Source organism: Silurus aristotelis (assembly GCF_946808225.1).
Source record: "Silurus aristotelis genome assembly, chromosome: 12".
Taxonomy (NCBI): Eukaryota; Metazoa; Chordata; class Actinopteri; order Siluriformes; family Siluridae; genus Silurus; species Silurus aristotelis.
Window position 1 is genome coordinate 2,338,350 of NC_139585.1, and position 25,327 is coordinate 2,363,676.

The 25,327-nt window shown below is 40.6% G+C and overlaps 1 protein-coding gene across 4 annotated transcripts in view; it reads right to left on the reverse strand.

The window, feature by feature from the left end:
- Positions 1–25,327, reverse strand: part of LOC310734966 (carbohydrate sulfotransferase 15-like) — a 60,140-nt gene that overhangs the window by 3,028 nt on the left and 31,785 nt on the right. The window contains exons 1-5 of one of the 4 annotated variants that reach the window (XM_083557506.1): positions 11,630–11,746; positions 10,849–11,114; positions 10,371–10,712; positions 8,991–9,330; positions 3,373–3,519 (exon numbers count right to left, since the gene is read on the reverse strand). In XM_083557506.1, coding sequence (XP_083413632.1) covers positions 3,373–3,519; positions 8,991–9,330; positions 10,371–10,712; positions 10,849–10,926 — 907 coding nt within the window. In that variant the 5' untranslated portion in view covers positions 10,927–11,114; positions 11,630–11,746. Of the gene's footprint in view, positions 1–3,372; positions 3,520–8,990; positions 9,331–10,370; positions 10,716–10,848; positions 11,115–11,629; positions 11,747–25,327 lie in introns of those variants that run through there. The other 3 variants (XM_083557504.1, XM_083557505.1, XM_083557503.1) reach the window with 3 other exon arrangements.

The following is a 25,327-nucleotide window of genomic DNA, read 5'->3' on the forward strand; positions in this document are numbered from 1 at the left end:
TGTAACGCTGCTCTGAGACAATGTTCATCAAATAAAATAAAAAATTAAACACACTGTGTGTCGTGATGTTCCAGCCTTTATTCTTCTTTTAGTACAGAGACGTGCAAACGGATTCTTCCAGTATGTGGAGCAAATGTGAACAGGGAGGGAGGGAGGAAGGAAGGAAGGAAGAAAGAAAGAAAGAAAGAAAGAAAGAAAGAAAGAAAGAAAGAAAGAAAGAAAGAAAGAAAGAAGTAAAAAGAAAGAAAAAGAAAGAAAAAGAGGGAGAAAGAAAGAAAGAAAGAAAGAAAGAGAAGATAAAAAAAAGAAAGAAAGAAAGAAAGAAAGAAAGAAAGAAAGAAAGAAAGAAAGAAAGAAAGAAAGAAAGAAAGAAAGAAAGAAGTAAAAAGAAAGAAAAAGAGGGAGAAAGAAAGAAAGAAAGAAAGAAAGAAAGAAAGAAAGAAAGAAAGAAAGAAAGAAAGAAAGAAAGAAAGAAAGAAAGAAAGAGAAGATAAAAAAAAGAAAGAAAGAAAGAAAGAAAGAAAGAAAGAAAGAAAGAAAGAAAGAAAGAAAGAAAGAAAGAAAGAAAGAAAATATTTTAAAAAGAAAGAAAGAAAGAAAGAAAGAAAGAAAGAAAGAAAGAAAGAAAGAAAGAAAGAAAGAAAGAAAATATTTTTAAAAAGGAAGAAAGAAAGAAAGAAAGAAAGAAAGAAAGAAAGAAAGAAAGAAAGAAAGAAAGAAAGAAAGAAAGAAAAGATTAAAAAAGAAAGAAAGAAAGAAAGAAAGAAAGAAAGAAAGAAAGAAAGAAAGAAAGAAAGAAAGAAAATATTTTAAAAAGAAAGAAAGAAAGAAAGAAAGAAAGAAAGAAAGAAAGAAAGAAAGAAAGAAAGAAAATATTTTTAAAAAGGAAGAAAGAAAGAAAGAAAGAAAGAAAGAAAGAAAGAAAGAAAGAAAGAAAGAAAGAAAGAAAGAAAGGAGTAAAAAAAAGGAGAAAGAAGGAAAATGCAAGAGAAAGAAAAATTGAGTGAGAGAGTGAGTGAGTGAGGGATGGAAGGAGAGAGAAAGAGTAAGAGAGAGGGGGAGAGAAAGAGAGCGACTGTGATGAAGACTCAGGCCACTGGACCCACAGGGAACAGAAGAAAGCTGACGTTCTACTTCCTGTTGTTCAGGACTTTGTGCATCTGAACGTTTCATGACTGAAGTAATAATCGTGTAAAAGATTTGGTTTGATGAGTTCTGATCTCACACGTCTTTATCTCTTCAGTTCCTCAGTGGAGGGATCGGGGAGGAACTGGCTGATGGTGTTATCTCAGTGAGGTATAAAGTTATGATCAGAAGTACGGCTCAGTGGGAAGATACGATCAGAGGAACAGGAAACAACACTGTGAGATATCTGATCGCTAACTCAGCATTTACACTTTAAAAGTGCGAGTGTAGAGAAACAGATGCTGAGAAATCAAAAGTCTCAAACTTTACACTCAAACGTGGCCACAAAGCCTGAGACAGGAGATAATATGAGGTATTTCAGTTAGAAAGTAAGATGGAGGAAAAGAAGCAGGAGAAGAAGAAGAAGATTTAGAAGGTTATGTGATGTGATGGATGATGGAAGCAGAAGAGGATGAAGGTTCAGGGTACGAGTGTTTATTATAATAAAATGCGAACAGTTTAAACCTGCAGGCTGAAATCAGAAGCGTGAAGCAGGTGAAGGTCGAGTGATTGGCAACATAAAACGAGAAACAGAAACGACATCAAAACCCGTGAACACGTGAAACGTAGAAAACAAAATGCTGCAGTAATCAGCAGTGACACTGAAGTTCACAAATACAAGACTGAGAGTAATTACAGGTCAATCAGATACAGCTGAGACGACGTGAGAGACGTGACTGAGACGAGTAACCACGAGATGAAGACGTGACAAAAACAAAAACGCACACATAATAATATTATTAATAATAATAATAATAATAATAAAATAATAATAATTATAATAATAAAATAATAATTTATTATTTTTTCATACAATAATATTAATAAAAAAATAAAAAAATAATTGTATTATTATAAAATAAATAATAATAAATAAATAGTTTTAAAATCATATATTGTGATTTCTGGATTTTTTTTTTTTAGATTATGTCTCTCACAGTGGACATACACCTACGATGACAATTTCAGACCCCTCCATGATTTCTAAGTGGGAGAACTTGCAAAATAGCAGAGTGTTCAAATACTTATTTTCCTCACTGTATATATATATATATATTGGTATATTTGGGCTGTAAAAAATTAACGCTTTAACACAAATTAATTTGAACTGCACTAATTACATTAACAGGTGATTAAAAAGTTAAATATAAAAGTTAAAACCTTCAACGCAACACGTTTATTTACGACGTAAAAATCTTAAATAATCATTTTTCATCACTAAACATTTGTTTTACTGATGCGGCGAGTCTCAAAACAAACACTAAAATCCGCCATGACCAGACATCCGGCGATTAAAACCGTCCGTGTGGAAACATAGCAAAAGTTCAGTTTGTTGTCCTGATGATTTACATTATTAAAACATTTAGGAGAATATTTAGTCTTTATGCTCCATGTTGAGTTCAGTTTCACTAATAATAAACATACATTTGCATAAAGCATCAATATTTGTCCATGTTAATTAGAGTATTTTAGAGTTTTTTACATAGGGCCAGGCAGGGTTGGACAGTTTTTTCCCCGTAATTAAAAAACAAAATTTAAAAAGTGCATTTTGTGTGTTTATTAGGGTTTTCTTTGTGTAATATTAAAATTAGTTTTATGTATGTTTTTAAGTGTGACAAATCAGCCAAACAATAAAAATCAGGAAGGGGCAAATACTTTTTTTTACAACACTGTATATACATCAATACTATGTTTTTTTTATTTGCACATTCTATGTCTATTTTATATTCGACTTTACTTTTCTTGTGATATTTCTTATACTTATATTTTATACTTTTTTATTCGTTTTTTATATATATATATTCTATTTTTATTTACATCTACATTCTTCAGGATTGGAAAAAGCATTTCACTACATGTATGCGTGTGTATGTAACATTTTTTTATTTGATTTGATACTATAGATTATAATAATATAAATCTTAGATATAAATAATAAATATTTATTTAACTAAATATAATATTATAATAATATAAATCTTTCTACACAATTCCACGATATTATCTATTTATTTATTTATTTATTTATTTATTTATTTATTTATTTATTTATTATCTGGTAAATCAGATATCTGAGATCCAAGATCAATGAACCTGACTCGACTAATCACATTTTAAATCACAATATTTTTTGCATCGTCATTTGAGAGTCAGAAGAGTGACGAGTGTGATAATATAAATTATTACCGATGATGATGTCGGAACGATGGACTCCTCCTGCAGTCCTATTGGCCAACATCTGATACTGAATGTGATGTGCTGGCAGATCAAACAGATCCAGATAATCGTCCACTGGATAGCGAGCGTGGAGTCCATCACTGGGACGGATTATACCTGAGAGGAAGGAAGAGAGGACGGGAATCAGCAAAGGTACAATGTTTAGATGATCTCATCCCAGAACATCATCAGAATGGGACAAGCAGGTGGCCTCTCATGAAGAGTTCTGATTGGACAGCAAAGCACGCCAATGTTACACTCACAATCCTAAAATGAGAATGTTTTAACACTGCCAAAACTTCACTGATCACCACTTCCTGTGTGCTCATCAATATAAACTTACACCTTCCTTCCAGCCAATCACAATCAAGTGTTCACCCTGACCAATTTTCAAGCATAAAACATCCCAAAGCTTCCTAGATTTCTGATTCTAGTTTGTAATATGAATAAGTGAGATTTTTGAACATTCCCTTCCACATTTAGTCTCCATTTATTCTTATATTAAGCTCCATTCTTTTGGGAACAAAAATCTCTTTTGCTACATTTTGTGGACATTCACTCAGTTGTAATTGAGTTAGTCAGGTACTGATGTAGGTGAGGTGAAAAGGTCTGGGGTACATTCAGCTTTCATATTCATTTATGTTTCAATCGGGTTCTATAGCAAAAGATCTTCTACTCCAACCCATGGAAAACAGATCTTCAAAGAGATGAAGAAATTTCATACTACATCCAAAGACGCTGGAAAAAGTCGGCTGTCCGAATACTTTTGGCAGTGTAGAGGAACGAAATAAATACGTTATTCAAAATAATATTAATATTTAGCATGTTTATAAAATACTAGTAGACGTCCTGTAAGTCCCAAAAAATCTTCGTAAGATTCTACGTAGGCCATTTTTTTTGTTTATGCGCTACGCAATCCGGAACGTTCGGCCCTCGGCGGTCGGAAACTTCCCACGTGTGATTTTTGTACGATGTGGGATGCGGGAACGAACAAACGGATTCGGGATGAAAAGAACGTCATCCATTCGGACTTTCAGGAAGACAAACAAACAGATGATGGAGAACAGACGACAAAGAACCAGAACCAGAGGTTTCCACTGGAAAAAGAAACTTAGTTAGTATTTGTGTACTCCGGTGGATCCTTTTAATTCTTTCCAATCAAAATGTCTTCCAACTGCTTTTCCCAAAACCCGTTCCAAAAGCATCGTTCATCTCTTTATTCTCTTTACTGTTTTCTCTTCTGCTTGGTACGAAGGCCAATAAAAACAAAGTGTGTGTGTGTGTGTGTGTGTGTAGGAAAATCTCACAAATGTATATTGACGTTCGTACAGATTATGAATTATTCTAGGAATACCACACATCCCACCCCCTCCATCCTCTGGTCCTCTGATTGGCCGGTTACCCGACTGTGAGCCCCAGTTTACTGTCAGCTCGTAATATAGTGCAAATCTACACTGCAGTTACAATTTCATTCCATTCAATTCACAATTTTTAGCTCATTAATCAATTCAGTTCCATTAAACAAAATTTTGACTGAAAAGACATTTTTAAATGTTTGGCCTGGATAATTTTTAATAAATTTAAAATAGCTTTAAAATAGATATAATATTGTAAAGAAAATAAAAATACAGCTTCACCATGTCTTTGTAGTAAATAAATAATCTGATAAGATCTACCAAAATTGTAAATGATTGACTGATACAGGGAAGCAGGAATGGAGATCCAAACTGGTTAAAATGCCATTTTCAGCCTCTGGTGTTACTGATGGATCTTTTTCACAAGGTTAAAACTTTATCAGGCAGATACACTGATCAGGCATAACAATATGACCACCTTCCTAATACTGTGTTGGTCCCCTTTTGCTGGGGGGAACAACTTCTTCAGCAAGAAGGAGCTTGTCTGTTGGATCGGACCACACGGACCAGCCTTCGCTTCTCACGTGCAACAATGATCCTTGTCCCCCATGACTCTGTCACCGGTTCACCACTGTTCCTATCTTGGAGCACTTTTAATGGATACTGACCACTGCAGACCAGGAACAGCCCACAAGAGCTGCAGTTTTGGAGATGCTCTGATCCGGATGTCTAGACGTCACAATTGGTCAAGCTCATTCGGCTCACCCTTGACAAACGCTTGGCCATTTTTTCTGCTTTTGACACGTCAACTTTGAGGACAAAATGTTTACTTGATGCCTGATAAATAAATCCACCCACTAACAGGCGCCATGATGAAGAGATGATCAGAGTTATTTACTTCACCGCTCAGAATGTTATGGCTGGTCAGTGTATAGAGAATAGTATAATGTGTGTTAGTCACTGCAGATTTTTGGTAACCAGCAATCTGTATATACAGTATAAAGGTGAAACTATTGAGACACCAGACTTTTCAACCAATATGTGGTTCATCTTACTTATCAACCAATACTGTTACCACAAAGTCAAAGGCGCAGATTGTTTCGGACGTCTTTGGATGCAGCATGAAATTTGCAATTCACTTAATCTAGGAGACCCAAACCTGCTCCAGCACAAAGCCAGCTCCATGAAGATCTGCTTTCCATTGGCTGAAGTGGAAGATCTCCTGCTATAGAGCTCTAACGCTACTAAACAAAAATGAATGTGAACGCTGATTGCACCCCAGACCTCCTCACCTTCTCACCTACATCACTACCTGACTTTACTCACACCACTGTATCTAACTGAATCTCCACAAAAATCTAGAAAAACATCTTTCCAGAAGAGTGAAGCTTCTTATAAGAGCAAATGGGGACTCTATTGTGGAAAAGGATGTTTAACAATCTTGTGGTCTTATGAACAGGAACTGAGAGAGACAGAAAGGAATAGAGAGATACAAAAAAGAGAGAGAAAAAGAAAGAGATGCATTAACTCTGTATGGGTCTGGATTTAGTAGATGGATTTCAAGCTAAGAAAATACATTTCAGTATTTAAGAGCTAATATTTTAATCACAGTTCACCTGTGTGTGTGTGTGTGTGTGTGTGTGTGTGTGTGTGTGTGTGTGTGTGTGTGTTTGTGTCTGTGTGCGTATGCATGTGTTTGTGTGCGTCTGTGTGCGTGTATGTGTGTGTTTGTGTGTTCGTGTGTGTCTGTGTCTGTGTGTGTGCGTCTGTGTGCGTGTGTGTGTGTCTGTGTGCGTGTGTGTGTGTGTCTGTGTGCGTATGCATGTGTGTGTGTGTTTGTGTGTGTCTGTGTGTGTGCGTCTGTGTGCGTGTGTGTGTGCATGTGTGTGTGTGTGTGTGTGCATGTGTGTGTGTTTGTGTGTTCGTGTGTGTCTGTGTCTGTGTGTGCGTCTGTGTGCGTGTGTGCGTCTGTGTGCGTGTGTGTGTGTGTGTCTGTGTGCGTATGCATGTGTGTGTTTGTGTGTCTGTGTGTGTGCGTCTGTGTGGGTGTGTGTGTGTGTGTGTGTGTGTGTGTGTGTGTGTGTGTGTGTGTGTGTGTGTGTGTGTGTGTGTGTGTGTGCATGTGTGTGTGTGTTTGTGTGTTCGTGTGTGTCTGTGTCTGTGTGTGTGCGTCTGTGTGCGTGCATGCGTGTGTGTGTGTGTGTCTGTGTGCGTGTGTGCGTGTGTGTGTGTGTGTGTGTGTGTGTGTGTGTCTGTGCGTCTGTGTGCGTGTTTGTGTGCGTCTGTGTGCGTGCGTGCGTGTGTGTGTGTGCGTGTGTGTGTGTGTGTGTGTGTGTGTGTGTGTGTGTGTGTGTGTGTATTGCTGTAGAGGAAGCATGCTCTCTGTAGAGTCTTTTACCAGCTGCATGCTTTACAATGTAGTTAAATATAAAACGCCGGCTGCAGGTGGTACGAGTGTGTGTGTGTGTGTGTGTGTGTGTGTGTGTGTGTGTGTGTTTGTGTGTGTGTGTGTGTGTATAAAACCCTCATTGGTTAGTAATTAGCTGTGAGTTGTGGTGCTGTGAAGAGGTTTTGCGTGTTGCGTGTCGATGCTTTGAACGCAGCAGGGCCAGATGGCAAATTGCTGTGAGTTTGGACAAGAGAGCTCAATTTCCTACACACACACACACACACACACACACACACACACATATATATATATACACAGACATAGCAACAGGGTTCCACTAATCCAAAGCACACATACACTTTTTCCTTCGTTTCTCAGTCCCTCGCTGCTTGTTCTGCAACAGTGCGACTATTATCTGTATATACTGTGGAAAGATTTAAGCTCCACCCACAATATGACATAATGTGAGTGAAATATAAATCCACGCCCAGAAATGCTGTTAAGTTTCAAACACATTTCGGAATGTAAAGTCACGTTCACTACGCATCTTTGCTGAGAGAAGTTTGTTTCTATGGCAACGGGTCATTCATTGCTATAGGTTGTACGATCGATACTCTGATAATTAAAAATTCAGCTCCACTTGTGCTTAGTTTGGTTGAGGAACCTCTGGCCATCCAACATAGGGCTGCCTCTATCCAACCTCTGGCTTTCTCTGCTCAACCATGAGCTTCTTCCATCACACCTGTATCCAGCCTGGAGCATCATCTGTTCATTCTATATTTTCCATTATCCAGTTTAGGGTTTCTTTAGGTAATCCAGTGACCTCAACTTTTCAGTCCAGGGCTTCATCTAACAAATATGGGGCTTTTTGGTGGGGGCATTTCTGGGATGCTGAAGAGAAGGTTATAGGTCCTAAAGAGGAGGTTGAGAATGTAAGAGGGTAAGGGGTGAGGGGGTTAAGAAGGTGAAGGGTTTCGTGGGTGAGGGGGTTAAGAAGGTGAAGGGTTTAGTGGGTGAGGGGGTTGAGAAGGTGAAGAGTTTGGTGGGTGACTGGGTTTAGAAGGTGGAGGGTTTAGGGTTAAGTTTGTGACTGGGTTTAGAAGGTGAAGGGTTTAGTGGGTGACTGGGTTGAGAAGGTGAAGGGTTTAAGGTTTGGTGGGTGACTGGGTTGAGCAGGTGATAGGTCTGAGCAAGTCAGGTGTTTGAGCAGATGAGGGGGTTGTGCAGGTAAGAAGGTATCAAAGGGGATTAAGAAGATGATTGGTTAAATGAGTGAAGGGTTAGAGCAGGTGAGGATGTTCAGCAAATGAGGGGTTGATTGGATGAGGTGGTTGAGCAGGTGAGGAGGTTGAGCAGATAAGGAGGTTGAGTGGGTCAGAGGGTTAAGCAGGTGACCACCTTATCTACTGATCCCTCTCATCTTCTTAAATTCCTTGCTCCTTGACCCCGGAAATTAAGAAGATGAGAGGGATCAGTAGATAAGGTGTTTAAGAAGGTAAGAAGGTGAAATGGTTGAGCATGTGAGGGGGATGAGAGGGTGAAGGGGTTGTGCAGATGAGGGGATGAGTGGATGAGGTGGTTGACCTATTTATTATAATCACGGGAAATTCCTGTGACATCAAAAGAATAAAACACTTCAGCTGTTTTAAAAAAAAATAAAAATCAATGCCAGACTGCAATCAGGAGCTTCTGCTTTATCACATCACCTGATTATTTTATTCCACCACACTCAGAGTTTTGATCAGATACTCAGCACTATTTTGAGTCACCAGAAAACAAGAAGTTGCACAGGAAGTGAGGAACGAGAGTGAAGATAAGAAGAAATGGATTGAGAGTAGACAAACCGAATCTCTTGCGAGTCCACCAGTGTGGTTCTTTAAGAGCGCTGACCCGGATGCCCGGGTGTAAGCGGAGACGCTCGTACAGGTCTGTGGTGCCACACTTGGGCTGGCCGATGATGTAGAAGTAGGGCAGGCAGCGTATCTGGAGCATCTTCCCTTCATGCCGGAGCAGATGCTTCCAGAAGCTTCTCTTTAGGTTGTGGAAGGCGATGCGGGACTGTCGTGAGTACAGCGCATACAGGTTCTTCTGATACGGGTTCACGCTGGTGTTTCCGTCCAGCTGCTTGTACCAACATGGATTCTTCACATCTGGCAGGAAGCGACGAGGAATCACAGAGAACATCTGTCCAGGGGAGAAAACCAGGCTGTCAGAGAGGGAACGATGACACACACACATGCGCACACACACACACACACACACACACACACATATAAAAATGTGTAATAAATGCCTTATTTTCCTCCACCATTGGTCCTCGTACCTATCCTTCCCTGATGTGTGTGTGTGTGTGTGTGTGTGTGTGTGTGTGTGTGTGTGTGTGTGTGTGTGTGTGTGTGTGTGTGTGTGTGTGTGTGTGTGTGTGTGAGGGCCTTGCGGCCCATCCTGTTTAAACCAGACCAAATTACACAGAAACCTTCTCATCGATTACATATTGATTACAAAGCAAGTCATTTCCCTCTACCACTTCTACTGACAATCAGAGGAGAGAAACGACTGCACACATTTACTGTAGAGAAGAGAAGAGAAGAGAAGAGAAGAGAAGAGAAGAGAAGAGAAGAGAAGAGAAGAGAAGAGAAGAGAAGATGAAAGGAATAGTAAGACCAAAAAAATGAAAAGATTGAAAGAGAGATTGAGCATTAAGAGAAAGAAAGAGAGAGTTCAGCTTACTACTGAGCAGTACAGAATATTAAACACACACACACACACACACACACACACACACACACACACACACACACACACACACACACCAGGCAGTGTGTCACAGACAGAGAGGGAGAAATGAAGTGAATGACAGTGTGTTGCTGAAACTTGTCATCTGCAACAACACAACACTACTACACACACACACACAGACACACACACACACACACACACACACACACACACACACACACACACACATGCTGTAGTCACACACACAGTTGGAGTTAATGCTTCTGTGAGACATCACCTCCTGTCGAACACACACACACACTTGAGAATGAGTGAATGGCATGTTTTTCACAGCGTCTGCATCACTTCCACCAGCAAGAACAGGAACATGGAGGACGAGGAGGAATAAGCAGGTGTCTTAGCAATGTCAGAAACAGACAGACAGATAGAGAAACAAACACATGGACAAATGGAGAGACGGAAAGGCAGAGAGACAGAGAACTCACGTGTGGCTCATTATGGACCAACGTTCTCAGATCTGGAATTCTCCTGGGATTAAAGTCTAGATTGGACTGGATCCGGTGCAGAACCTCTCTGATGTGGGTGGAGTCTTTAGTGGTGGAGAAGTTGAAGAGCAGTGCTCCTTTATGCATGGTGTGATACGGAGATGAGGTGATGAGGAAGGTCTTCCTCTCGCTGTTCAGCACGTACGAGGCCATGATGACGAAGAGGATGGTGAGGCCGAAGACAAAGCTGTAGACTTTGGAGCGTCTGATGCAGGACAGAGGAGCGGAAGTGTGCTGGGTTTCTCTGTGGACCTCCAGGAGAGATAACACACTCACAGAGTCCTGCTGAAACACACACGGCATGTGTGAGCGGACCTCCTGTGTGTGTGTGTGTGTGTGTGTGTGTGTGTGTGTGTGTGTGTGTGTGTGTGTGTGTGTGTGTGTGTGTGTGTGTGTGTGTGTGTGTGTGTGTGTGTACCTGAAGTGGTAGCATCATCCTGCTATGCTCCCCAGCCACCATGCTCAGGAGACTGGATCTGTGGTGTGTGTGAGCCATGATGGAACTCACACTCCCACATGTGAGTGGGAGAGGAAGAGGAGGAGCGGGTAGAAGAGGAGGAGATGGAGGATGAGGAGGAGAGGGAGGAAAAGAAGGTGATGGGGTGGATCTGCTGATGTCTCCATAAAGAACAATAAGCAACGCCCTGAACACCGACTACATCATCTCAGGCATAATAGGATAACCTGGAGGAGAGGAGAGGAGAGGAGAGGAGAGGAGAGGAGAGGAGAGGAGAGGAGAGGAGAGAATGATGAGGAGAGGAGAGGAGAGGAGAGAAGAGAATGATGCGGAGAGGAGAGAATGATGAGGAGAGGAGAGAATGATGAGGAGAGGAGAGGAGTGGAGAGGAGAGAACAATGAGGAGAGGAAAGGAGAGGAGAGAACAATGAGGAAGGAGAGAAGATGAGACGAGACAGGAGAAGAAGACAGGTGGGGAGAGATGTGGAAAGACAAAGAGAGAAAAAATTAGTAAAATGTTCAATACGATAAAAAAGTAAAAAGAAAAAAGTGATAAAAAGTTAAATATAAAACGCACACACACACACACACACACACACACACACACACACACACACACACACACACACACACACACACACGGCTGCTGCAGTCATTTATTAAAGATGTGTGTAAATATTTTTAAAGCCAAAAAGCAATAAAATCTTCTATTCAAATTTACAACAGTTCCCACTGTACTCACTCATCAGGAGACTCGAAACAGCGAAGAGCAACAACCACTTCACATATAAACAAACACACACACACACACACAAACACACACCCAGCTTTCCTTTAAACCTCACTGTAAAGCTCCACCTACTTTCTGTCCAGACCCCTTTATATATAACCCCTCCCCCATGTTGTGAATTATTCTATAGAGTTTTATCATCAGACATGTGGCTTTACACGTCAGGAATTCAGTGGCCTTTCCGGATATGACCTTATGAGTGTACGTGTGTGTGTGTGTGTGGTGTATGTGTGGATGTGTGTGAAAGAGAGTCAGTTTTTGTGATGACATCCTGCATATTTGCTGTCTCCGAAAAATTAGTGTATTTCAGGACAGTGGTTCACCGACCTCACGATGTTTGCTGGTTATCTTAAGATATACAAAATAACTCTTGACTTTATACACACACACACACACACACACACACACACACACAATACACAAAAGTGCACACAGTGCTTGTGTTATAAAAGCTTTTCATTGCGTTTGTGTGTTATTAAGCATGCAATCACTTTGGCAGGTCTTCATGTGTGCAAATGTACAGGGACAAAAACACACATTTTAGGTGATGTGTTTTTGAGGACTGAGTTTTGTAACAGGAATATGAGGACCTACAATCTAACAATATTCACACACATCAAATAAAAAAATAGCAGGAGATCTTCCACTCCAAAACATGTAAAGCATACGTTCATGGAACTGCATTTGTGCACAAATGTAATGCTTAAACAGTTTTTGGTCTACTAGTTTAAGTGAAGAGAAAGATTTAATGCATCCAAAGGTATCTGATGCAATTGTGTGTCTGCAACTTTGTGCAACAGTTTGGGGAAGAACCACATCAAAAAAGGGGGGTGTCCAAATTTTTGCATGTGAAAAAAACAAATAATAAATACATGTTTTGATTATAGTTATAGTTGTTGTTAATATTAATTGTATCTTATTTAGTATATTGTTTAATAAATGTCCTTTAAAAATCGATGATGCTAAGAAAAAGTGAAACATGCGCCCCCTGGAGGCTCAGTACGTAACAGTATGTGATCTGCTCTGTTCTGTTCTCACACATTTCTAATCCCCACACAGTCCTAAACACTTCTCACAGCACTGAAACATGTCCACAGTGTGAGCGCTGAGATAAGAGACGAGAGCGGAGAATGCTAATTGTCATTGCAGATGTTGCCTCAGCCAGACACGGGCTCAGATACGGGCTCGGGAGGACGTTTTATCAGAAAAATGACATTTCTCATTTACGGCATGGAGGAGCAGAGAGGGGGAGGAAGATAGTTATTTGGGTCTGAGGTTAAGTTCCTCTCTGACACAAGTCCATTACAGTAAACAGACACACACACACACACACACACACACACACACACTAAGAAAAGCTCAGAAAAAAAGATAAATTCTTAATATCAGCTTCTAACATTCACACCACAATGAACAAAAACCCCTGTATAAGACCTGATTTGCCCCAAAGCCCCTATGTAAGACATGTTCCGCCCTAAAGGCCCCTATATAAGATCTACTCTGCCCGTAAAGCCCCTGCTTTATACCTGTTCTGCAATAAAGGCCCCCATATAACATCTGTTCTGCCCTTAAAGCCACTGTATAGGACCTGTTTTACACCAAAGTCCCTGTATAAAACCTGTTCTGCCCCATAAGCTTCTGGATAAAACCTGTTCTGTAATAAAAATACATGTTTTGTCATTATAGCCCCTGCATAATACCTGATTGCCCCTAAAGCCCCTTATTTATACCAGTTCTGCCCCATAAACTCGTATATATGATCTGTTTTGTAATAAAAGGCCCTGTATAACACCTCTTTTGTCCTCTTAGCACCTGCATAAGACCTGCTTTGCCCCCAAAAGCACTGTATTAAACCTATTTTGCCCTTAAGGCCTCTGTATACATCCTCTTCTGCCCCAAAACCTGCTGTTTAATACCTGTTCTGCCCCAAAAGCAACTGTGTAATAGCTGTTCTGTTAAAACAAATAGACCTGGTATAAAGCCAGGAGAGAGACTTGTACTTGTTACAGCAGAGTGAAATGCTGGGGTTTGAACCCTTGACCTTCTGAGCAGTTACCTACACCTTATAGGTAGCAAAGAAACCCATATACACTTGTTTTGCCTTTTAAAGCTCCTGTATAACACCAGTTTTGCCCCTTAAGGGCTAAATGTCTCTGTGAAGGACCTGATCTGAACCAAAATATTTAAAAACAGTTTCTAAGAAGAAGTATTCTATTGTAATGATCCAAAAGACTGAGACATCCTCAGGAATGTTGTAACCTGAAACAGCAGCAACCCAAACCCTGCTTCTGAGTTTGAGGGGAAAATGTGATTCATAAAAAGCTTATTGTGAAATTTTCTCAAGAGTTTCCCAAAATTGTTGAGTTAGCTACATGTGAAAAATGTGTAATTGTGAAGTGAAACCAAATAATTTGACCTCATCTGGAAGTTTTTTTTGTCAGTAATGAACTCTAATATTGAAACTCACTCGGATGTTACGGTTGTGTGAATGCTCTGATGGTTCAGTTTTGGCCACACCTTCTTCACTCAGACCGTATCATAGAGGATACGCCTCCTTCAATCATACTGACATGCCTCCTTTGCATAGACTCTAAAATAGACACACACTTCTGCCCTAAAGGCCCCCATATATGACATGTTCTGCCTTTAAAGCCCCTGTGTAAGACTTGTTCTGCCCTAAAAGCCCATGTATACCACATGTTCTGCCCTAAAAGCCCATGTATATTTCCTGTTCTGCCCTTTAACCCATGTATATAATACCTGTTTTGCCACATATGCTTCTGGATAAGACCTGATTGGTAATAAAATACCCTGTATAACAACTGGTTTGCCCTTATAAAGCCCTGTTATTTAGCCTATTCTGCCCAAAAACCCTGTATACCACTCGTTATGCCACAAAAGCCCCTGTATAATACATGTACTGCCACATAAGCTCATGTATAACACCTGTTTTGTCCTTTAAACCCCTGCATTAAACCAGTATTGCCCTCAAAGTCATGACCACTTCATAAGACCTTTTCTATCCCCAATACCACTGTATGATGACTGTTTTGCCCCATAAGCTCTTGTAAATGACCTATTCTGTAATAAAAGTCCTGTTATAAAGACAGGAAAGAGGCTTTTACTTATTATAGCACAGTAAAATGCTGGGGTTTGAACCAATGTCCTTCTGATCAGTAACTCAGATCTTAAACATTGATCTGCGATTCATTGGTAGCAAGCAAACATATATAACATTGTTTTTGCCCTTTAAAGCTCCTGTACAACACTAGTTTTGCCCTAAAATACCTGCATTAAACCTGTTCTGAAAAAAAAATTGATTTAAAACAATTCCCTAGAAGAAATGTGAGTTTTAATGATCTAATTGACTGAGACTTCCTCAGCATGTACAGAAACGTTGCAACATGATGATGCAGCAATCCATCTGCTGCTTTTGAAATATGGAAAAAGGAAGTTTATGATTTAACAGATTTTGAAAAAAGGTGGGTATCAAGTTTCACCAAACATTCTTACACCATCTGGAGATTTCTTAATTTTTCCCCAGTAAATAACTGGTGTTGAAATTCACTTGGTTTTGCTTTGGCTTTTTAGTTTTTAGTTTCACTTCTTCACTGTCATAGAGGCCACTCTCCTTCTAATCAGACTGCAACACAGGAGGCCACACCCCCTTCAGTCAGACAGTAAAATAGAGGCCACACCCCCTTCAGTCAGACTGTAACATTGAGGCCACACCCCCTTCAGTCACACCGTAACATGGAGGCCACAACTCCTTAACTCACACTGTGACAAAAAGGCCACACCTTCACTCAGGCTATGACAAAGCAGCCACACCCCCTTCAGTCAGACTGTGACACAGAAGCCACTTTTCCTTAAATCATGCTTTAACACAGAAGCCACACCTCCTTCAATCAGACTGCACCACAGAGGCCATACCTCCTGCAATCAGACTGTAACATAGAGGCCATACTTCTTTAACTCAGACTGTAACATTGAGGCCACAACTCCTTCACTCACTGACATGCCTCCTTCATTTAGACTGAGGCCATGCCTACTTCACTCAGAGACCACAATTTTTTTGCTAAAACTACCATAAAGGCCGCACCTCCTTTGCTAAGGTTACAACACAAAGGCCACACCTCCTTCAAACCAAGCCAATATGGTGGTACACGTTTTAGCTCAGTTTTCCTAATGTATCAAAAAAAGATTACACACCAGTTGATCTACATTACAAACAGAGTTTACTGGGCAAGACGGGTTAATGCTACACCTTCCGTTTGTGCAGTTTTCTCCAAAACAAAATTGATAATTGGGTGTTTTTTTACAGAACATTTAGGCTTTACATTCAACTGAAAATCATTCACCAGTCCGAGAGACACTGAGTTGAATACCTGATCCAGCAGAATTTAATGAAATCTCGCTTGTCAGCATGAGGTCGCTGGGATTTCTGCCACTGCTAAACCTTGTTCTTGTCTCCCGTTCCAAAGCAGCGCACTCGTCTTTGGTTGCTCCACAAACCCACTGGTTCTGTAACTGAGCTCAGATGTGGATCCTCTGTGGGGTTTTTCATTGGTTGTGTGAACAGCGTGGATTGCTCTGAACTTAATCAATTAATGAAAAAATTAGTGTCAGGGCTTTTTTCTTTTTTGAATGTGTGTGTCCTTTTGTTCCTTTAATGAAACCCTCATAAAGAATCCTTCAGCGGGACAACAGGACACAAAGGAGCCACTGTGTCAAAATGAAACACAACAGTACGGTCCAGGGTTCATTAATCACCATAGGCTCAGGCTTGCTAATGACTCAAACTATTGAGCTCGGCTGAACTCTAAGGTTAGGCTTTTTTTTTGTTTTTATTGTGGCTTGAAGGGTTGCGCTGAGAGCTAAGAGCTTTATGCTAACCATTCAATATTCAGCGGGGGTGTTTAGCTGGGCTAAAAGAATTAGCTGGAATGTTATTAGTGTGTTTAATAGTCTCTGAGACTTGAAACTGGGAGCTCTCTTGAAAAGCTCGGGTGATAAAGTGGAATAATTTTTACCACAACCCTAAATCGATGTAAATCCACCTTTCAACCAATTCGGAATCCAGGATTAAAGAGCACTGTGGTGTAAAATGAACTCTGGGTTTTAAGTGAAAAGTCTTGTATTGTATTGAAAGGTTGGAAATGAGCTTGACTGTGTGAGCAGTGTCAGATTAGTGTATCCTGGTGACAGATTGTTGCTCAGTATGTTCCTCAGAGTGAAAGGTAGATTAATCCCCTGCACACAGTGAGAAGCTCTAACACGGGGTGACACCCTGAGAAACCTGCCACTGCAACAATACAACAACAGCTACATCTAGAGCCAGCTAAATCCCAAACTCTCTCAGAAAAGTGTTTCTGCAAACTGGTTGTTCTGTATTAAACCTGAGCAAATAATATGTTTATGTGAAATAAGGTAAAATAAGCAGTTTCAAACATAGATTCCCCAATAAGCTGTAAAAATGATGCATCAAAAATAATTTAATGCATCACTACAATCATCAATCCAAAGCAGGGAATCTGTTTCATACTATAAGTTTAAACTCATGCAAAAGCCACACCTTCTTTACTGTAATAGACTCTGTGACCATGCCTCCTTAACTATAATAGACACTAGGACCACACCCTTTACTGTAAAATGACATGGTGACCACGCCTCCTTAACTATAATAGACACTATGACCACGCCTCCTTAAAGATAATAGACACTGTAACCACACCCTTTACTGTAAAATGACACAGTGACCACGCCTCCTTAACTATACCAGACACTGGGACCACACCCTTAACTGTAATAGACACTATGACCACGCCTCCTTAAAGATAATAGACACTGTAACCACACCCTTTACTGTAAAATGACACAGTGACCATGCCTCCTTAACTATAACAGACACTGGGACCACACCCTTAACTGTAATAGACACTGTGACCATGCCTCCTTAACTATAACAGACACTGTGATCACACCGTTTACTGTAATAGGCACTGTGACCACGCCTTCTTAACTATAATAGACAGTGACCAAACCCTTTACTGTATAAGACAATTAGGCCACACCTCCTTAACTATAATAGACACTATGACCATGCCTCACTAACTATAATAGACACTGGGACCACACCCTTAACCGTAATAGACACTGTGACGACACCTCCTTAACTATAATTTACACTATGACCACGCCTCCTTAAAGATAATAGACACTGTGACCACACCCTTTATTGTAAAATGACACAGTGACCACCCCTCCTTAACTATAACAGACACTGGGACCACACCCTTAACTGTAATAGACACTGTGACCACGCCTCCTTAACTATAACAGACACTGTGACCGCACCCTTTACTGTAAAATGACATGGTGACCATGCCTCCTTAACTATAACAGACACTGTGACCACACCGTTTACTGTAATAGGCACTGTGACCACGCCTTTTTAACTATAATAGACAGTGACCACACCCTTTACTGTATAAGACAATTAGGCCACACCTCCTTAACTATAATAGACACTGTGTCCACGCCTCCTTAACTATAATAGACACTGTGACCACACCCTTTACTGTATAAGACAATTAGGCCACACCTCCTTAACTATAATAGACACTATGTCCACGCCTCCTTAACTATAATAGACACTGTGACCACACCCTTTACTGTATAAGATAATTAGGCCACACCTCCTTAACTGTAATAGACACCATGGCCACACCTCCTTCACTGTAATATCACCATGACCACGCCTCCTTTACTGTAATAGACAGAGGCCACACCTCCTTCACTTTGTTAGATATTGTGACCATGCCACCTTCACAGTAATAGACACAATAACCTTACTATAGACAGAAGCACATTTCCTTGTAAGGACTTTTCACTGACAATAATCACTGCAGCTAATTTAAGCAAAATTTACCGAGGAGAGAAAAGTATTACAATTTTCCAAATAAATAATGGCATTTTGAGATCTGCTATGATCCAGAGTGCACTTATGTACTTAATATGTAACTATAAATCGATTAAAACAACTACTTTAGTCATTATATAATACTAAACAAATGAATCCAGAGAGAGACGGACCAGTAACTCGTCATTACAGTACTGCTGTTCATTATACACCCTGCTGTTTTAGTTCTTACTCATTACAGTATTTTCAGAAAAAAGGGATGTGTGGCCGAATACTGATCCTGAGAGGAAAACAAGTGACGTTCACATGTTAGCATGTTCGATGACAGATTTCCTGAAACACACACGAGAAAGCTTTTAGGAAGGCAAATACACCTATATTCACTAAACCCTCATAAACCTAGACTCTAGTGTGTCATGGAAAAGTGAACCACACCTGATAAATGGGCCCTCAGTCTGGACCCTGTTACAGTTATAAATATAAACAGCAGGTGTTTGTGTTAATGGTGTTTACAGTTCTGCGTTTCCATGCGTCGACTTTACCTCAGAAAACATTCATGAGGGCACTGGGGACCGAATTTCCTTTCACTTGTTTCATTTGCAGAAAGTGGGGTGATTTCTCCATCACATTTACAGACTTAAATTCACATCTTTAATCCTGTGAAGATCCAGTCACCATGTTCAGGAAAAAACAAAAGAAGTGGATATGTTTAATGCTGCATTTTTGCTGTAAACTAAAATGTAATTATTCATTCATCTGTTCATTTGTTTATTCGTTCATTCATCCACCTGAACCTGGCTCTTTATCCTCGTCATTGTTGTTATGGTTTAAATGTCTAAATTGTTTGGATTTCTGAAAACTCTATGCTCACAAGAACATACTCCAGGTGTATACAATCAAGGATAATTGTAATCTGGGCATAATTGATTCAGGAGTGCAAAGGATTGTTCAAAATGCCTTCAGGAGAATGAGGGTTTGATCAGAATGCCTTCAGGAGAATGAGGATTTGATCAGAATGCTTTCAGGAGAAAGAGGGGTTGATCAGAATGCTTTCAGGAGAATGAGGGTTTGATCAGAATGCTTTCAGGAGAAAGAGAGATTGATCAGAATGCTTTCAGGAGAAAGAGAGATTGATCAGAATGCCTTCAGGAGAATGAGGGTTTGATCAAAATGATTTCAGGAGAAAGAGAGATTGATCAGAATGCTTTCAGGGGAAAGAGAGATTGATCAGAATGCTTTCAGGAGAATGAGGGTTTGATCAGAATGCTTTCAGGAGAAAGAAGGGTTGATCAGAATGCTTTCAGGAGAAAGAGGGGTTGATCAGAATGCTTTCAGGAGAATGAGGGTTTGATCAGAATGCTTTCAGGAGAAAGAGAGATTGATCAGAATGCTTTCAGGAGAAAGAATGGTTGATCAGAATGCTTTCAGGAGAAAGAGAGATTGATCAGAATGCTTTCAGGAGAATGAGGGTTTGATCAGAATGATTTCAGGAGAAAGAGAGATTGATCAGAATGCTTTCAGGAGAAAGAGGCTTTGATCAGAATGCTTTCAGGAGAAAGAATGGTTGATCAGAATGCTTTCAGGAGAAAGAGGGGTTGATCAGAATGCTTTCAGGAGACTGAGGCTTTGATCAGAATGCTTTCAGGAGAAAGAGAGATTGATCAGAATGCTTTCATGAGAAAGAGGCTTTGATCAGAATGCTTTCAGGAGAAAGAAGGGTTGATCAGAATGCTTTCAGGAGAAAGAGAGGTTGATCAGAATGCTTTCAGGAGAAAGAGGGGTTGATCAGAATGCTTTCAGGAGAAAGAGGGGTTGATCAGAATGCTTTCAGGAGAAAGAGGGGTTGATTAAAATGAATTTAAAAGGAAGAGGGTTCGATCAGAATGCTTTCAGGAGAAAGAGGGATTGATCAAATTTCCTTCAGGAGAGAATAAGATTGGTCAGAATTCCTTCAAAACATAAAGCACTGATTTAGTTTGAGAGCAGAAAACATTATAAAAAATTAATTTAAGAGTAATGGGAGTAAGTAATGAGAGCATTGAGGAGATTTCCTGCAGCATCATGTGGAATTGGAGAGAACTCCTTTAGGAGTGGGTGGAATGTATTAGAATTCAGGTGCAAGTGAGATCGGTAAGAGTTCCTTCAAGATTACGTAAGATTAATTTCTCTAGAATTTAGTGGAATGGGAGAGAATTCTAATAGGAGTGGGTGGGATTACTAAGAATTCCCTCAAAAGTTGATGAGAATTCCTTCAAGGTTAGGTAAGACTGATGAGATTTTTTCTGGAACAAATGAAATTAGTCTGAATGTAATGAGGATTTGTGCGCTGATCTTAAAATCATCTTTGACTGGATTTATTTTTCCAAAAATCAATGTACCTTCACCCTGCTCTCCTCATCTACCTTTTAAATTCTGCATTTTTCTATTTACAGTGTTTGTTAAAATGATTTCACCTCCCAAAACCCCGTGTGCGACGTGGAGAGGTTGCAGCAGGAGTAATACCTAATAGGATCTAGGATCGAGATATGATTAAATTTGATTACTGATCTCCATTTCACCTCAAAAATCCTACTTGTAATGTGAAAATATTTTCACAGTAGAAAGCAACATCTCAGAGTCCTACAGAAAACTATTTGAGGTTTATTCTCTGTGTTTGGAATGCAGGTGAGTTGTCTCTCCACTGCACAGCGCTGCATTAATACAGCAGGTACATTTTCAGTCCGGTGTTTATTTGTTGCATACCGTTTTTACATTTCACCCCACACCCTGATCTCCTTCTAAACAGAGTTCCTCTTGGCTTTCTCTTCACTAAGTGGTTTGATAAAAAGTAACCGGTGAATAATTAAACAGAGGAAATGTGGAACCTCCCAAGCTCAATCTGAAACTCCAGGAAGGATGATAGAACCAGCAGAGAAAGAGACTGACAGCAGCAAGATATCATCTCTAATATTCATGAACCTGCAGCAAAGAGCAACGCATGAAAGCTTTCGTTCCAGGCAGAAGAACTTATGAACTATTTCTGCCACTCTGAAAGAGTACTGACAATGTATTCACTCCATCCTGGAAAAAAAGGAAAGCTTGTTTATGTGGTAAAGATGCTGCAACTTGTAGCATAACTAGTAACATCTACTGTTGTTCCATCACCTTTTCATAAATGTAACAATAAATTAATAAAAAGTCAATAGTAGTGATGTACAAAAGTAATGTTCTGTCCGGTTTGGTGGCGCTTACTCAACTTCATCACACAGATTCCATCATCAATTATGGTTGTGTATCAGCAAGAATCTTATACCAGGGTTGCCAATAGAAATCTCGTCAAAAGTAATCTCGTCTCGGGTGCCAAAAAAGCTAGAAATACCCTTAAACCTACCCATACCATGAAACCTGTGCCAGGTCTTCCCCGTATCACACCTCAGTGCCATCAATGTTATTGTAATATATAAACACAATACAATACAGTATCACCAAACACAATATCTCAATACTCATGCATATTGATACAGGGCTTGCAAATGGACCTCGCAGAGGGTTTTTAAGACAGGCTTGCCCCTTTCTTTAACCTCACCTGCTTGGTCCAGCACTCGCTCAACGGTTCGGAAGCACGCCTTTCGGCGGTTTCTTCCCCCTGCGATGAGAGCATTAGCTTCGCCTCTCTTCCTCTGAGGAGGAGGGTGGCACGCTTTGCGAGCTAGGCATGAGGAGCTATGGAGTGTGGGGTGGAGCTAGGTCGGTTCCCGAGGAAGCCGGCTGCGAACATTCGGCACAGATTCTCTAAACATTCTCTGCATATTCTGCGCATATTGCGCTGCGCTCATTTTGCCACACATATCAGGCTGAACTGCTGCATTAACTGGATGTGGGAGGTCGGACGGCGTACCTGGCTCTTAGAGCCACTGAAGAGACCACTAGGGCCAAGGTTCAGAAATGGAGCACTGCGTCTCACACTGCCCCTGTCAGGATCCTCCTGTGGGCCCAGGGGAAGCTCCTCACAGTGAGAGCTATATCGGCCGGGTCGAGGCAGGGGTTGAGACCCAGGGAATGGCTTCACCCTCTGGTGGTGAAGCAGATTTGGGAGAGATTCGGCAAAGCCCAGGGGGATCTGTTCGCATCTCAAAAGACGTCGCAATCAGCTTTGGCAGCGTCGCGCTGCTTCCACGAGTGCTGGAGAGAGTTCACCGGGACGGAGTTTGTCTCCTGGTGGCTCCAAGGTTCTAGCCTCTGCAGAATGGTAGAGAACATTCTCCACTCCAGAGCTCCCTCCACGAGGAGGTCGTATGCCACCAGATAGACAGATTCTCTCTGTTTTAGCACGTCCACTTGGCTCAGTGTTGGATTTCCTCCAAGGACAGTTCGCGAAAGAGTTGGCTCCATCCACCCAGTAAGTCTGCGTGTCCGCCATTGCGGCATATTACGCGCCCTTAGCGGGGCAGTCTCTGGGCAGAGACCTTCTTGTGAGAGTTGTGAGGGACCCTCTTGCTGAGGCCCCCTGGTGCAACCTAGAATGCCTGGATGGGACCTGCCTTAAAGGCTTGGTCCTCTAGAGTACCGCTCCAAGGCATTTGCAACACTGCGGGCTGGTCCAACCCGCTGACCTTCGTCCGGTTCTACAACCTGGACCACAGTGCCACTCCTGGCCTCTCTGACCCTTTGATTTAGCTGTGCTTATACACATTAGTCTTGGACTGGTCAGTCTGGCGTGATTAGACACTCATTCCCAAAGCGTTTTGACGCAGCTTGAGTTTCTAAAACCATGCAGCGCTTCTTTCTCCCTTATAGAAGCTAGCGCTCACCTTATTCCATGTGCCTTTTATACTTCCTGGTTTACTTACAGGTCTGCACTTTCTCCCATCATCTCTCAACCTTTGTGTGGAAATTGGCTGGGATTTGAACGCAAAACCTTACGATCCAAAGTCCAAGGCCTTAACCACTAAGCTACCACCTCACCACTTGATCTAGGAGACCCAATGCTTTCCATGAAGTGGAAGATCTCCTGCTATAGAGCTCCCACACTATTAAACATGAATGAATGTGAACGATGACTGCACCCCAGGCCTCCTCACCTATACCAGTACCCGACTTTACTTTACTTTTCTTATCTAAATAGTCAGAAATCTCCATAAAATCTAGTGAAACATCAGAAAAGTGAAGTACTGTATTTTTCAGATATTTTGCAGCAAGCCAACTTGAACAACAGTGACCCCTGACACTATGCTTTAACGCAAAGTGAATATAATGAGAACTTTATCCATGCTGACTGTTTGCTTTTCCAGACCGACTCTCTAAAACTCAGGCCCACACCATCACGTACTTCATCAGATCTAAATGTCATCTGGAGAAATAAATAAACACAAAAAAAGCCAAACAAACAAACGAACGCCAGACATCGAAGTCGTTTATTTCCGTTCAGGGCTGTAATAGATGTGGAATTGAAACCTCTCATGCGTTTCAGTGTGGTTTAGCGTTTTATTACAAACTCTGACATATTTGACACATCTAAATAAAGCTTATTTCACATTGGTATCCCACAATCCTTTAAAAAAATAAACTTAATTAGAAATAAGCCTATAACACAGTGTGTAACCCCCTAACGTTTCTTTATTGTCCTTTAAAACCCAAGAGTCGAGTTGTGTTTTCACTTAAAGCTAGAGGAAGAATTCCTTTTTCTCCTTTCTCCTTTTTATTGTACGCTAGCGTTTTTTTAATTAGTTAATGTAAAATGCTTCAAAACAGCCACAGAAGGTTACAGCGTTTGATTTCAATAAAAAACAAAGGCATGGAAATTCAATTATTTATCACACAAAGCAGGATGGATGGAGAAAGGAGAGTGGGCTGTGGAGAATAAAATCTGTAATGAGAAAACGTGGGTATGGTACTGAACTACATTTATCTCATTCATACAACTGTGCAGAAATTGGGATTAGGGCCTTGCTCAGGGGCCCCAGAAGTGGCAGCTTGTTGTGGCTGAGATTTAACTTACAACCTTCACATCCAAAGTCCAAAAACTTGCTCAATAAGCTACCACCTCTTTGCGTCAATGTCTCGAAAAAGTCAAATTGGGTAATAATTTGCATAAAAAAACATTTGCTACTTATAAAATCGTCAAGAAGGTCTCCTCAACCATGAGTTCAGCACACTCATGTCCTTTGTACATTGTTGAACATGTGGATTTGGGTAAATCTACACAAAATGTTTTCTAATTGTTTTTCAGACATTATTTAAGGACACCATTGAGGCCATGTCCAACGAATAAATTTTCGTTTGAAACTGCATATTTTTCTCTCTGTTTTGGCCTCAAGTAAATAAACAGCAGGCAGAAATAAATATTGAAAACAGCGTTTTTGTTTCAAAACACTTTTGTTTTCAATCGTTTGCCAATAAGTCGATCATCCAAACTGAAATGTCTGAAAACGCTGAACCAGACACTTCGACCTACTTTGCATTTACATTTACAGCATTTAGCAGTGTCCGTACGAAAGTGCTTTGAGTCTCTATCAATGCATAAATCTTCTCTGGTACGCTGGATTACAAGGATAAAAAGATTAAAAAGATAAATCAGCCTTTTTGTAAAAGACAAAGCAAACCTTGTTTAAGTTTAAGTGTTTCAGGAAGAGGTACGGCTTTACCCGTTGCTTGAAGATAGCCAGGGACTCCGCTGTTTGAACATATAGAGGAAGTTCATTCCACCACCTCAGTGCCAGAAAACAGAAGAGCCTTGAGGTATACTTACC